The sequence below is a fragment of the Sminthopsis crassicaudata genome, chromosome X (genome assembly GCF_048593235.1).
Source record: "Sminthopsis crassicaudata isolate SCR6 chromosome X, ASM4859323v1, whole genome shotgun sequence".
NCBI lineage: Eukaryota > Metazoa > Chordata > Mammalia > Dasyuromorphia > Dasyuridae > Sminthopsis > Sminthopsis crassicaudata.
In genome coordinates, this window is record NC_133623.1 from 55914661 (window position 1) to 55929689 (window position 15029).

General features: G+C 40.0%; 1 protein-coding gene across 3 annotated transcripts in view; it reads right to left on the minus strand.

Moving 5' to 3' along the window:
- Positions 1 to 8793, minus strand: part of SH2D1A (SH2 domain containing 1A) — a 59027-nt gene extending 50234 nt beyond the window's left edge. For 2 of the 3 annotated variants that reach the window (XM_074277957.1, XM_074277958.1), the window contains exons 1-2: positions 8431 to 8793; positions 7856 to 7885 (exon numbers count right to left, since the gene is read on the minus strand). In XM_074277957.1, coding sequence (XP_074134058.1) covers positions 7856 to 7885; positions 8431 to 8567 — 167 coding nt within the window. In that variant the 5' untranslated portion in view covers positions 8568 to 8793. The remainder of the gene's footprint in view (positions 1 to 7855; positions 7886 to 8430) is intronic. The other variant, XM_074277959.1, reaches the window with a different exon arrangement.
- Between the last annotated feature and the right edge of the window lie 6236 nt (positions 8794 to 15029).

The following is a 15029-nucleotide window of genomic DNA, read 5'->3' on the forward strand; positions in this document are numbered from 1 at the left end:
AAGCTCCATTTATTTCTATATTTTCTATTTTTTAAATGGGTGTTACATTTTGTCAAAAGCTCTTTCTGCATCTGTTGAAATAATTGTGATTTTTTGTTGTTCATTATTAATATGATTAGTTTTCCTCAAAGTGAACCATCTCTACACTCCTGATATAATCCAACCTAGTCATAGTATATGGTCTGGCAGCTGAAGTATATCTCCGTTAGTATTTTTTAACTTTTGCATAAACATTCTTTTAAAAAAAAAATCAATCTATAGTTCTCTCTGGTTTACGTATCAAGACCATATTTGTGTCACAAGAAATATCGGATAGGACTTTTTTTAAACACTAATTTTTTCAAACAGTTTAGGTGATATTAGAACTATTTGTTCTATAAAGTTTGGTAGAATTCACTTCTAAATCCATCTAGTTTGGGGTTTTCATTTTCTTAGAGAACTGTTAGGGGCTTGCTCAATTTTTTTCCCCTAAATGGTCCTTTCAGTATTTTTCTTGTTCTGTTAAACTGGGTTAATTTATATTTTTAAAATATCCATCCATTTCATTTAGACCATCACTTTTGTTGGCATAAATCAGGCAAAGTATCAGATCCTAGTAATTACCTTTTTTTAAACTGATTTCAAAAACTTAAAAAAGTGAGTTCACTCTTAATGAAGAGAAAAGAAGAACAATTAGTGTTAGCTAGGTGGTACAGAGGATAGACCCACCGCCCTGAAGTCAGGAAGACCCTGAGTTCGAATGTGGCCTCAAACATTTAACACTTCCTAGCTGTGTAACCCCGGACAACTCACTTAATCCCAATAGCCTCAGCAATTTATTATTAAAAAAAAAAAAAAAAAAAAAATGAGCTCCCAGTTAGGACCTAACAGTTTTATTATATTTTTTGTCTAGTTACTTAAATATTTATTTGTGTTTTCCAGAATTTCTTCATATCTAATTTTTCTAAAATCCTATATATCAAAGGAGATAAAGTCAAGATAGCAGAGTAAAGACAGATTAGCCAAGTTCTTCACTAAAACTCCTCCATATACCTTTAGATAATGACTCTAAATGAATTTAGAGCATCATAACCCATGAAAAGATGAAGTGAAAGTTTTCCAACTGAAGACAACCTGGAAGGATAGCAAGAAGGACAAGGAGTACACTGGGGTGAGGGCCGAACCACCCCCCCCCCAATACACAGGCCGAACCACCCCCCCCCCAAATACACAGGCCGAACCACCCCCCCCCAAATACACAGGCCGAACCACCCCCCCCCAAATACACAGGCCGAACCACCCCCCCCCAAATACACAGGCCGAACCACCCCCCCCCAAATACACAGGCCGAACCACCCCCCCCCAAATACACAGGCCGAACCACCCCCCCCCCCAAATACACAGGCCGAACCACCCCCCCCCAAATACACAGGCCGAACCACCCCCCCCCAAATACACAGGCCGAACCACCCCCCCCAAATACACAGGCCGAACCACCCCCCCCAAATACACAGGCCGAACCACCCCCCCAAAACACAGGCCGAACCACCCCCCCAAAACACAGGCCGAACCACCCCCCCAAAACACAGGCCGAACCACCCCCCCAAAACACAGGCCGAACCACCCCCCCAAAACACAGGCCGAACCACCCCCCCAAAACACAGGCCGAACCACCCCCCCAAAACACAGGCCGAACCACCCCCCCAAAACACAGGCCGAACCACCCCCCCAAAACACAGGCCGAACCACCCCCCCAAAACACAGGCCGAACCACCCCCCCAAAACACAGGCCGAACCACCCCCCCAAAACACAGGCCGAACCACCCCCCCAAAACACAGGCCGAACCACCCCCCCAAAACACAGGCCGAACCACCCCCCCAAAACACAGGCCGAACCACCCCCCCAAAACACAGGCCGAACCACCCCCCCAAAACACAGGCCGAACCACCCCCCCAAAACACAGGCCGAACCACCCCCCCAAAACACAGGCCGAACCACCCCCCCAAAACACAGGCCGAACCACCCCCCCAAAACACAGGCCGAACCACCCCCCCAAAACACAGGCCGAACCACCCCCCCAAAACACAGGCCGAACCACCCCCCCAAAACACAGGCCGAACCACCCCCCCAAAACACAGGCCGAACCACCCCCCCAAAACACAGGCCGAACCACCCCCCCAAAACACAGGCCGAACCACCCCCCCAAAACACAGGCCGAACCACCCCCCCAAAACACAGGCCGAACCACCCCCCCAAAACACAGGCCGAACCACCCCCCCAAAACACAGGCCGAACCACCCCCCAAAACACAGGCCGAACCACCCCCCCAAAACACAGGCCGAACCACCCCCCCAAAACACAGGCCGAACCACCCCCCCAAAACACAGGCCGAACCACCCCCCCAAAACACAGGCCGAACCACCCCCCCAAACAATTAAACACACCAAATTGGAAATCCTGAAAACTCAAAGGAATGGTTAATAAAATATAAAGCAGGAAAATCATTGAACTAATAAATAAAACATGGAACTGGCTTTCCAGGAGAAAAAGCAATCAAATCAACTATTGATAACTATTACCAAAAGTTTGATTAAAAAGAAATTAATATTATCAAAAATTAAGACATAGTTCACCACCAATGAAGATAAAATTAAAGCAATTATTAGGAGCTATTTTTACCCAATCATATAAGTCTAGACAAGCTAAGTGAAATGGATGAATATTTATAAACATATGAATTTCCCAGATTAACAAAAAAGAGAAAAATATTTAATAGTTTCTTGAAAAAAGAAACCGAACAAGTCACAAGTGAACTACCTAAGAAAAATTCCCCAGGATCAAATTAACAAGTGAAGTCTATCACATAGATAAAAAAGGAATAATTTCAATACTATATAAAATTATTCAGGAAAACAGGCAAAGAAGAACAAAACGAGAAAGAATAGACCAGTTTTCCCAATGAATATTGATGCAAATATTTTAAATAAGAAACTAACAAGGGTATTACAGAAATATCACAAAGATCCATAACCAGTTGATATTTATACCAGGAAAGCAAGGAAACTATAAACATAACTGACTATATCAATTAAAACAGAAACAACCAATACAGATACAAAAAAAAAGCTGCCAGATCTGTAACTGAAAAAGATCAAAGGAAAAGAATCTACTCGTACAGAAATATTTAAAGCAGCTCTTTTCATGGTGACAAAAGAATTTGAAATCAAAGGGATGCTTATCAATTGGGGAAATGGCTCTGGATGTCAGACAATTTTCTTAGATTATCTATGAAATTATAGATAATTTACAATATGCTTTGCTGGAAATGAGTTTCTACACTGCCAAAAATCACAGATACATGATATGGTATAAAAAATTATCTAAGACATGAACATTAATATTTAGCCAAAAAGTTGAGAGGAATTTTTCACTTTACAAGTTAATAAATAATCCTTTACTGCATTTATAATATGACTAAATTTACAAAACTCGGATGTAACAATTTGTTAGCACCACCCTCTACTGAAGCTATTGGAATCCAGCAAATTAAGCATGTCGTTTTCACTCAGATGGTGCCTCCAAAGCTCAGAAGTCCCTAAAACACATCCAAATCCAAGTATAAGAGTAAAAATAATAGTTCTTTTACTATTAATCCAATGTTGAAAGACACTCAAAAGTTTTGCTAAGAAAATCTTAGTCTTAGTTTCTTCATCCATAAAACTAAAATAATTTTCAATGAATTCTCTCCCTTTCTAATGTGTGTGTGTGTGTGTGTGTGTGTAGAGAGAGAGAGAGTGAGAAGGCAACTTAGACAGTATTGAAAGTCTTTACCCAGCTGTTTTGCTTTGTTACAAAAGAAGGTTCAATAATGATGACAGGAGGAAAGAGAAAAGGGTTTCCAGAAATGACTAATATAAAAACAAAGTAGGAAAAAATTGTAAAAACAAAAACCTTACACCACCATTTAATGGTGAACTAAAATTATTTCTTTTGCAAGTTCTCTCCTTTTCTTACTTGATCCCTCCTCCCAAGCCCTACTGCCATTACTTGCTGTCAAGGCAATAAGCCCTGTCCAACTATAACAGCCTAACTCTTCCTGTTGGCAGTCTCTCAAGTCTGTAATCCAAAATTCACCACTGCCCGAATAATACTGGCACTTCCCTGTTCAAAAACCTTCAGTGCCTCACTTCTGCCTAGACAAAAGGCTAAAAAAGCCAGTGGCCTCCACTATCAGCTTGGCCCCTCCTTTCTATCCTTATTTTAGGGTACTTTTCTTCAAGCACTTTGGACTTCTTAGAAACTGGATTACTAGGTGTTCCAACTCTAACTTCTTAGACTATCATCCCCAACTGTCAATTCAAATTTTTTTTCTAAAATCCAGCTCAGATGATAACTTCTCCCAGATGCTGCCAACGCCCCCTCCCTTTCCCATGTTTGACTTCTGCCAAAAACTGTATAGAAAGTGTTATTTACATATGTCTCCATCTCTCCTAACACCCTACAGACATCAATTTTTTAGTTCTTATCCTTTAGGACAGGGTCACTGCTAGGGTGTTTTTCCCCCATAACATATGTAAAGGGCTTTCAAAAATATTTTACAATTTTTACAAATAATAAATATAAAATAAATTATAAATATAAATAAATAATAAATTAGCTAGCTATTATTATGGATAAGAATAGGGACTGGAGCTATGATTTCACTGGTATAGAAACTCCCTAGCAAATAAACTAGGCAGATCAACACTTTGGAGGACTGCCCAAAATCACAGCTAGTATTCAAGATGTGACACTTCTGGAACGAGGTCTTTCTGACTACAGGAACAGCTTTCCACAGGCTAGACTAAAAGGCATCTATCTAGACAACATGAAAATCTAGATCTATCAATAAGGAAATGGCCTTTCGAGATAATTATGATTTATTCCTTTTACACAATTCCTTGCACTTAAGTGATGCTTGATAAACTTTGCTTGAATTTAATTGCTGGTGATTACTTGCTGCAATGTTAGTAACAAAGCAGGAATCATCTTCATTTCACGGATGAAAACCCTTAAGCCTAAGGAGACTTAATAAATGAGTATTCCCCAAGAGTCAAATACCAGGTAGGTCAGGCACTATTCTAAACACTTTACAAATAGTTTGATACCAATTGGAGGTAGATGCTATTATTATCCTTATTTGAGGAAATTGAGGCAGACAGAACTTAAATGACTTGACCAGAGTCACACTGTTAAGAAATGTCTGAGATTAATTTTAATCTCAGATCTTCCTAACTCCAGGAGTAGAGTTTTTATCTATTACTATCTTAGAATTTTAGTAATAATCTGAGAGTTAAGGACAAAACCCAAGGCTACTTAACTGCTAATCCAGACATCTTGACATTAGACCACAATCTCAGAAGCAGTCTAGGCTATAGGTGCAAGTATAAAAGATGGGGAAAATTTCACTGGCTGTCTCTCCACATGTTACCATCCCCACTCTCTCCTCCCAACTCACATTCCTTTTATGTTGTAGGTCAAGTCCCCATCACCTCTAATAAGATTCTCCGATTTCTCAAATTAGCCCAATCACAATCCCATTGTTTACACCACACCCTAGCACTAACACTGCATCCCTCATGTCCCTCTGTCTACAACCATCTGCACCTTTCTTAAACTCTTGCTCCTACTTTGTAAAAGCTATAAATACATTCAATGGCAAATGAAAATATCAGATCCTACAAACACCACCAAATGTAGATTGTAGATTTTACACACACACACACAAGCTTTCCCTCGAGTCTATTTCCTTAAAACACTTACAACGAATTCCTATATATCTGGTATGGACAGGGAACATAATATCTGGGTTAAATGATTACTTTCCCATCTAGTATTCTTGGCTGAGCCAGCCACCTGTGTAGTATTAAACAAATTGCTTAACTTCTTTGGGTCTTGGTTTTTGTCATCTGTAAAATAGAGGTTTTAAATTATATCTCCCAACTTCCTTCTATCATCCCATATATAGATTTCAAGTTTTCAAAAACTGGAATATACTAAAACATTGAACATCGCTAAATAAACACTAAATCTTTTCTCGGCTTAACTTAAAAGCAATCAGGATGGTGTAGAACCTTGACGGTAACGCAAGAAGCAGTCTGGTTAGGAGACACATGGTAATTCTGGAAACCAGAGAGTTCTGGTACATTCATAATGAATTTATAATGAATATGGTTGAAAAAGCCAATTTGGCTGGACAGTAGAGTACGTGAAAGAGAATAACAGATTATAGACCTTGAATCAGACATTATATTGTCTATTATAATGTCTATTGAATATAGACATTACAGACAAATTCATTATAAAGTCATACTGTATTAAGATTTTTGATGAGCAACGATCACAGCTCACCTCCTTGTATGACCATGGCTTGATCTGTGGGCTCCATTTTCTGTAATTTTAAAATGAGGGTAATCGATTACAAAGTCCCTTCCAGTTCTAAAATCTGGAATCCTATGTTTTTAGCCCAATTCACTTAATGTAAGTTCCTCTCCGGGAGATGTTTTATGAATTTCAATTTGGCAATAATTTACTTTTGCATTTCCTTAGCCTGTAAATGTACTACTAACTAGAACTTGATCAATTAAAACTTCAGCATAGAAGCTGAAGAAACTACCATTATAGAGCAGTATGGACAAGGACATCTCCAGAGGCAGAAAAAAAGAAATAGAATTAATATTTTATTTTCTTAACATCGTCTATTTTTCTACAGTTTTGCCATCTCGGCTCCATTTTTGAATTGAGCATGTAGAAGCATCCTCCCTGTTATCATTATCATTTAATTTATAATTAATTTAATAAATAAAATAAATAATTAATTTAATAAACCTACACAACTACTGAATCCAGCCTAGTAATTACTTCTTTCCATCTCTTACTCATATTCAAGGTACTTCTCTCTCCTGCTCTAGTTTTCCTCCAAAAATCTGGCATAATTCAAGTTATCCCTAAATCATGCCAGAAACCATTAAATTGTTCACCTTGAAAATCTGTATGTAATTAGTTGTGATTCCCTAACACATTATGTGTATTATAAGTATGTATGTAAGTAATTGTCACTGCCTTAAGTCACCATGCAGTTGCACTTAAGTATGCCAAGCATACTGCTGGCTAGAAAAAAGTCTTCCATAGTTCGAAACAAAGCAAATTATCATCAGCTACCAACGTTGTTATGGGGATCAAATAAGATAAATTGTGTAAATTGCTACATCAATTACCTGTATTATTGTTAGGTATTAAATTTGCTCCTAAGTAGCACTTTTTCCGATTTAAGCCTATCCAAGAAATAGTATTATACAAAGTTTCTTTTTTTTTTTTTTAATTCCAGAATTTTTGCCCCCTTTTAAAAAAAAAAAAAAAAAAAGAAGTGGTGTACGAGACTCACCCTCTCCCTGCTCTCACTCAATGTACTTTAGGAATAAATCAAGTAGACAAGTATTAATACAAATAATTCCATTTTCCTAAGCGAGAAGTCTTTCTTCCCTCCCCCCCCCCAATCAGTAGAGGATGGAAGGATACCACCGTGTAAAATAAACCACTGTCCAACCCGAGAGCCCGACTTTGGATCTTCCCTTGTTCAGATTAACAGCTGGGGGATATTAGTAGGACAAGGGCAAAGTTGGCAGCGCCGATAGAGGAAAACTGGGTTCCAATCCACCTCCTCCACTATCTGCGAGACCTTAAATGGGTCTCCTTACCTCTCGGAGTTTCGCTTAGTAATTTTGCCAGTTAGGGCAATCAAAACTCTGCGTGGTATAGAAATAACTGCATGGCAGTACAAAGACACCTCAAATAGTAATTAAAAAAAAAAAAAATAATGAATAGTGTCATTCTCACCTAGTCCAAAATCCCTGACGTACTCCTACGCTAAAGGAGGAAGGAGAGGACTGTCAGCGCTCCGGCCGAGTTCACTCCAGCGGAGCAAGGGTTGCTCCCCGGGAAGTTTCCCCACAAAGGACCAGACCACCCCACGCCTGAGCCTAGAGACTCTGCTCGGGCTCTCCTGGCTACATTTCACTCAAAAACGTAAGGTAGAAGAGGGGATTGGAGGGGAAGGGGAGGGGAGGGGAGGAAGAGCGCCAGGTCCCGCTCTTCTCTCCCTCGGGAGGCCGGTAGCTCACCTTGGCCCGTGGGTCCCGGCGGACCGGGACCTTCCTACGAGGAAGCCTAGTACAACCCGCAGGGGCTGAGCGTGGAAGGGAGAGGCCCAAGAATCAGGAGCCTCCCGGACTTTGAGGGGCGGTAGAGCCCCTCCCCACCCACCGTACCCCTCCCTCACTGTACACCCCCTCCCCTTCCCGCCCGCCTCGACGCCCCGCGGGGCACCCACGCAGGGGGCGTGCTGGCCAGCCCCTCCGGCCTCGGGCTCCGGGCTCTGTCCGCCCCGGCCCGGCCGAACCTCCCCTACTCACAGCACACAGAGGCAGTAGACTCCAGGTACCGTCTCGCTGTCCCGCAGCAAGTAGCTGCCGTCCAGGCCCGTGGCGAGCAGCAGCCTCTCCCCGGTCTCGCGGCTGATCTTCCCGTGGTAGACGGTTACCGAGTCCATGGCCAGAGGCTACGAGCGGAGACCGCCGAAGGCCTGCACGAAGTGCTGCTGGGGGCCGAGGGGGGGGGGTACTCCTGCTGCCGCTGCCGCCCAGCGAATCCGCGCCCCGGAGCGGAGCTGTTTTTAAGTACCAGATCAACAGGATGTAGGCACGGCTTTAAGTATTTTCACACTTTTCGAATCAGCAAGTTCCTACCTTAACCAACTCGCCTCACCTGGGGAAAGGGGGAAGGGCAGGGCAAGTCTCCCCGGGACCAGGGGCGGGGCTAAGGTCTCTGTGGGCGGTACTGAGAATCCACCCCGCCCACGCGAAAGCAAATGAGGCCCGGACCGAAGTCTTGTCCTGGATGGATAGGGGGGCGCCGTTTAGGCCTAGACTAAATGGCCAAAACCCACCACCGACCAAAAACAAAAACAAAAAACAAAAAACTCTGGGTTGGGCGATTGCTACTGAAATAGAAGACACCTGCCAAGTGGAGGAAAGTTCAGAAAGTGAATTAGCACAACCAGCACTTACTTATTAAGCATTTGCTGTGTGCCACACAACGGAATACAAAGACAAAAGTCAAACTGTGCTCGCCTCCAAATGACTTACATTTAATCAGGAAAACCAAGGGCATGACTATATACAGAAAAGATCCATGGTAAAATAGGATAAAATAGGTAAAATAGCGCAAAATCCTTCCCTCCCAAAGAACCTCCTCCTTTAACTGCTTTGTGAGTTACAAGACTTAAAAATGAGGGATCAGATAGTTACTTGGAGTTTGTCATCCAACTCTGAAGTCCTATCATTGAGCACTTGGGTACAGAACCACCTCCAGAGACTTGTTAACAGTTGTTTCTTTACTACTATGTAGCCTTATCTGTGGCTTCTTTCGGAAATGCATTGGAAATTCTAAAGGAGAGCTGTGAGGGGAACCTCAAAGGATGTTCACCTAGTGTTCCTTTTCAACAATTTAAGGCTTAATATACTTCTCTGAAATGAGAAGTAGCTTCCATTCTCAAACCCACTCTACATGATATTTCTAAGAATTCTCAGCAGTTTTGAGGGAACCCAGTTGGAACTTTTTTTTTTTTAATGTCAAAACCTGACTAGTCTACAGAAAACACTTTCAAGTTCTATTTTTTATGAGTTTAAACTCTGAAAGTAAAAAGTAGAGGCTAGGCGTCTTTCCTCTCTTCTGTTCTTCTGATCACTACTATTCAATTACCCAATACAGTTATCCTGACAATAGATAATAAATGCTTGCTTGCACCATCAGTCCAGAAGTGCACAACTGGGGAGGAAACTAGCAAGTGAAAAAAGTAGAGCGAGTGCTTTACAATGGGCACCTGTTCCACTGATGTCTTCTGCTGCCTAAGGCCCAAACCAGCTATTTCCTTTTCACCCTCTCCACGTGAGATATTTACAGAGCAACTAGGATCAATATTCCCTTCTCATATTTTTTTCTTGACTTTGGAATTGTCTGTGGTCCTCAGCTTCACCATTAATCTATAGGGCATTAATCAACCCGATTATCTAAAGTAACCAGACACACATTACCTCATGCAATCATTTCTAAAATCAGGAATAAAAACAGCATATAGGAACCTGGGCAAAATCATGGGATGAGCTAAGTTTCTTATGGATCTCTTTCTTCTCAGAGACCCTCTGCTCTTATGTAACTCACTTCTCTACTCAAGGAAATGCCACTAGTGAAATATAATTCACACTAAGATGTTAGAGGGATGAAATAATTTACCTAAGGTCATAAATCATCTAAAAATCATAATATCATCTCAAATCGGAAAGGCCGCCTAGTCCAACCCCCTCATTTTACAAAGGAGGAAACTGAGGTCCAGAGAATGGAAGTGACTTATTTGTCTAAGGACACATAGGATTAGAGAACTAAAGCTGAAAGGAACCTCAGAGGCCATCTAGTTCAAACTCTTCATTTGACAAGACGGGAAACGAGAACAGGGAGCTAAAGTGAAGTGTTCAAAATCACACAGGTAGAAAGCAAGGCACAGAAATGAAATTTGAATCCAGATCCTTTAACTCTTATATGACAAGTACTTGCCTATGAACTGTTTAAGGAGAAGGAAGTGCTTAACCAGAAGAAACAAACAAACAAAAAAAAATCTGCTTGGAAAGAAGATATTTTGGGGAAGACCATTCATATCATATCACAGAGGCCTGAGCCTCCAAAGAAGATGGACCCCTAAGAATAACACAGAAACGATACCCAATCTCCCCAACAGCACCAAATAAATCATCCACACGTGTACTTGGAGCACAGGAGACCTGACAACAAAAGAGCGCAGGATATTTTCTCTCTTTTCTCTGTTTTGTTCTCTCTTGCTAAAATTGCACACCTGTCAAAGCAACCAGGTACTATAGGGAGAAGCACTACCAAGATAGTCTCCAAAAAGAAGAAATAAATTATAAGGTAATAGTACAATTCTCACAGCCAGTGCCCCATTGTCACCTTCCAAGCAAACTAACAGCTCTGCCAACCCACTAGTAAGTGCTGGGTAGTTGAAAGGTACTGACATCTTCATTCCAGTCCTGTGTTATTACTGAACCTGAACTTAGCAAACAAAACTTCTTACTGGAGCCACGAAGAAGAAAGGATCTCTAATAGTACTAGTTCTTTCACGTGTATTGCAGTTACTAAAGCATCTACTCTGTGCCAGGCACAGCCCTGGGAGTTCAAAGACAGAAATGGAAACAGGCCTTCCTTACATCCTACTGCTAGAGAAACAACATGTGGACAGAGAAGTAACCAAAACTGATGCAAAGTACATTCTCTGATTAATAATGACTTGGAGCATCTTTTCATATGACTAGAAATAGTTTCAATTTCTATATCTGAGAATTTTCTGTTCATATCCTTTGGGAGGCTGTTTGAGAAGACTAAAAGTGGTAGAAGATTAGTAAAGTCCTCATGATAGGATTAGAGTGGATTCTTAAAGCTAGAGGCTGTAAGAGGCAGAGGTTAGAAGAGAGTATTCTGGGTGTGAAGTGGGGTTGGGGACATCCAGAGGGCTCAAAGTGCCCAGTGCTAACACATGACAAGAGTCTAACAAATAGAATATTATCAAATCACTTTGAAAAGATAGATGGGAAACAGTTTAAAAAACTGAAGTGCTTGAATAAAGGAATATGTCTGTCTCTGTTTCTCCTTCTGTCTATAAAATCCCAGAGGCCCTATTATCCCAAGTCAGAGGGTTCTGGAGAAAGGAAGCTTTGAGGATGAGATATGTGGTCTCTGGAGCTGGAAGAGCCCCAAGGTAATAACCATGATATTGGGAAGCAAAAAGTCCCCACTTTGCCTTCTGGAGAAGCTAGAGACAAAGTAGAAGAGCAGGAAAAGAGGGAGGGTATTCCCTGAGTTTCGGTTGCAACCATTTAGAAATAAAATGCAAATCATAGTATAATTTCCTCACTTTTTCTTGCTTTTTTGTCTAATCTGGAAACATTTTGCATGATTTCACATGTATGATTAATATATTGTTTGCTTTCTCAATGGAAGAAGAAAGAATTTTGAATTCAATTTTTTAATGTTAAAAATAAATTATGAATTAAAAATAATAAAAAAGAATATAAACTGCAAAAAAAAGCTGGCCATTTAAAAAAAAGAATTAAATGAAATTAAAAAGTTTCAGGGAAAAAACCCTAAATCAAAAAGAAAATGTAATATTAGTCCACCCACTTCCATCCTACCGGCCTTATGCAATAACATTAGAAATAGAAAAATCTTACATTTATTAAACAAACTAAGTAACAGTTCTGCCTTTTGAGTTTTAAAATAATATTTGAAATGAAAGGGGATGGGTGAAGTTGGAACCATAGGTTTCACAATTAAAAACCTACAATCCATTAGAATAGAGATGCCTTCTCATTTCCAAAATATATAGAGAATTGACTCTAATTTAAAGAAATCAAGCCAATCTCCAATTGAGAAATGGTCAGACAAATGAACAGACAATTCTCAGATGAAGAAATTGAAACTACTTCTAGTCATATGAAAAGATGCTCCAAGTCATTATTAATCAGAGAAATTCAAATTAAGACAACTATGAGATACCACTACATACCTGTCAGATTGGCTAGAATGACAGGGAAAGATAATGCAGAATGTTGGAGGGGATGTGGGAAAACAGGGACACTGATACATTGTTGGTGGAATTGGGAATACATCCAGCAATTTGGAACTATGTTCAAAAAGTTATCAAACTGTGCATACGCCTTTGATCCAGCTGTGTTACTACTGGGCTTATATCCCAAAGAGATCTTAAAGAAGGGAAAGGGACCTGTATGTGCAAGAATGTTTGTGGCAGCCCTTTTTATAGTGGCTGAGTGGATGCCCATCAATTGGAGAATGGCTGAATAAATTGTGGTATATGAATGTTATGGAATATTATTGTTCTGTAAGAAATGACTAGCAGGATGATTTCAGAAAGGCCTGGAGAGACTTACAGGAACTGATGCTGAGTGAAATGAGCAGGACCACAAGATCATTGTATACTTCAATAACAATACTATATGATGATCAATTTTGATGGATGTGGCCATTTTCAACATTGAGATGAACCAAATCAGTTCCAATAGAGCAGTAATGAACTGAACCAGCTACACCCAGCAAAAGAACTCTGGGAGATGACTATGAACCATGACAGAATTCCCAATCCCTCTATTTTTGTCTGCCTGAATTTTTTATTTCCTTCACAGGCTAATTGTACACTATGTCAAAGTCCGATTCTTTTTGTACAGCAAAACAACTGTTTGGGCATGTATACATATATTATATTTAACTTATACTTTACCATATTTAACATGTATTGCGGGGGGGAGGGGAAGGAGGGGAAAAATTAGAACAAAAGGTTTGGCAATTGCCAATGCTGTAAAATTACCTATGCATATATCTGGTAAATAAAAACTATTAAAATAAAAAAATTAAAAGTAAATAAATAAAATAATAAATAACATAACCATAGGCAATATGAAGTACTTGGGAGTCTATCTGCCAAGACAAACCCAATTACAAAAAACTTTTTACATAAATAAAATGAAATCTAAACAACTAGAAAAAATATAAATTACTCAGGAGTAGGCTAAACCAACATAATAAAACTGACAATCCTACCTAAATATAAAAATAAAAAAATTTAAAAAGAATAGAGATGCCTTTTAAGTCAAAAATAAACGTGCAGTATTTGAGAAATAGATATCTAAGATTGAACACTTCTCATCCCAACTTGAATTAGGACAGTGGCAAGTGACAGCATTTTTGCCTGTGGATGCTCTGTCATAGGTGCTAATTGGCTCCATTTCAGATGCCCTAGGCTTCCTCTCAAAGCCCGCATCCTTTAAAAAGATAATGCCAAGGGTGATACATTTGGTAGAGTGGATCTGACATTTGGAAATCTTTTTCTCTAACCTTTGAAAATTAACTTTGTTCTTCAACGGGCCCCTCTGTAGCTATAAATTCTCTTGAGGCAGTATTATGATACATTACAAGTAATCAGTTTGTCTCTTCCTTGATTCACTGAAATTCTTTTCCTTTATAAAAATTAGGGGGGGGTGTTACTTTTCCTTTAACAAAAATAAGAAAAAATAATGATTTGCTCTTTCTTTGAAAGTGAGGGTATCTTGTCCCTTGATGATATCCAAAAAACCAGAGCAATGTCTCCTGCATAAAAACCAAAAAGCATTTGATAAATCATTGATGAGTTTATCTTGAATTCATTTATACTCTCCATTGCCACATCTTCTTATGGTAAATCCATATTCTATTTGCTGGGTAAAAAAAAAAAAGTATCTCATTTTATTGTTCTGAAGGCATATCCTTTAAGAAAAGACCTTCCTCCTAAGTGGACTTCAGTCAGCAAACTATCAAGGTCTTATTCGAGGAAGCAACATAATATAAGGTCTTTGCTGGGAAGCCAGCCCTTTAATCCCCTGCCTAGCAAGACCACTGTGGCTTCTGGAACTTTGTTCCCATAATTCAGATATCATTCACATGTTCCAAGATCACTGACTGCTCTGCTGCCCTATTTATAGCATAGACTGGGTGGTCTTATCTCCCTTGGCACTGTTGGATAGTCCAGGTCTCATCACTAGCTGTCTGGCCTTTGAAAATACCTCACAAAGATCCATTCATCATCTTCATCATCGAGTACAGTCAAGTTTCCTTAAAGAAAAACCAATCACAACTGTTATTAAAATTTGACCTTCCCCAGGTCATGTGATTGGGGGTCACACAACACAGAGTGCTGGACATTTTCTCCAATCCCTATGGCCAATCAGATATCTCCCAAACAGAAATGATGCACCAAAAATGAAGTAACTTCAGCTGTCTATATGGTCTGGGACACCCAAAATCCAAAAGAAGGATTAAAAAACTCCAGATCACTAAACTTACTTTTACTGACCATCTGTAACGTGCTCTCCCTGGCAGTTACAATTACTAGTCTGTC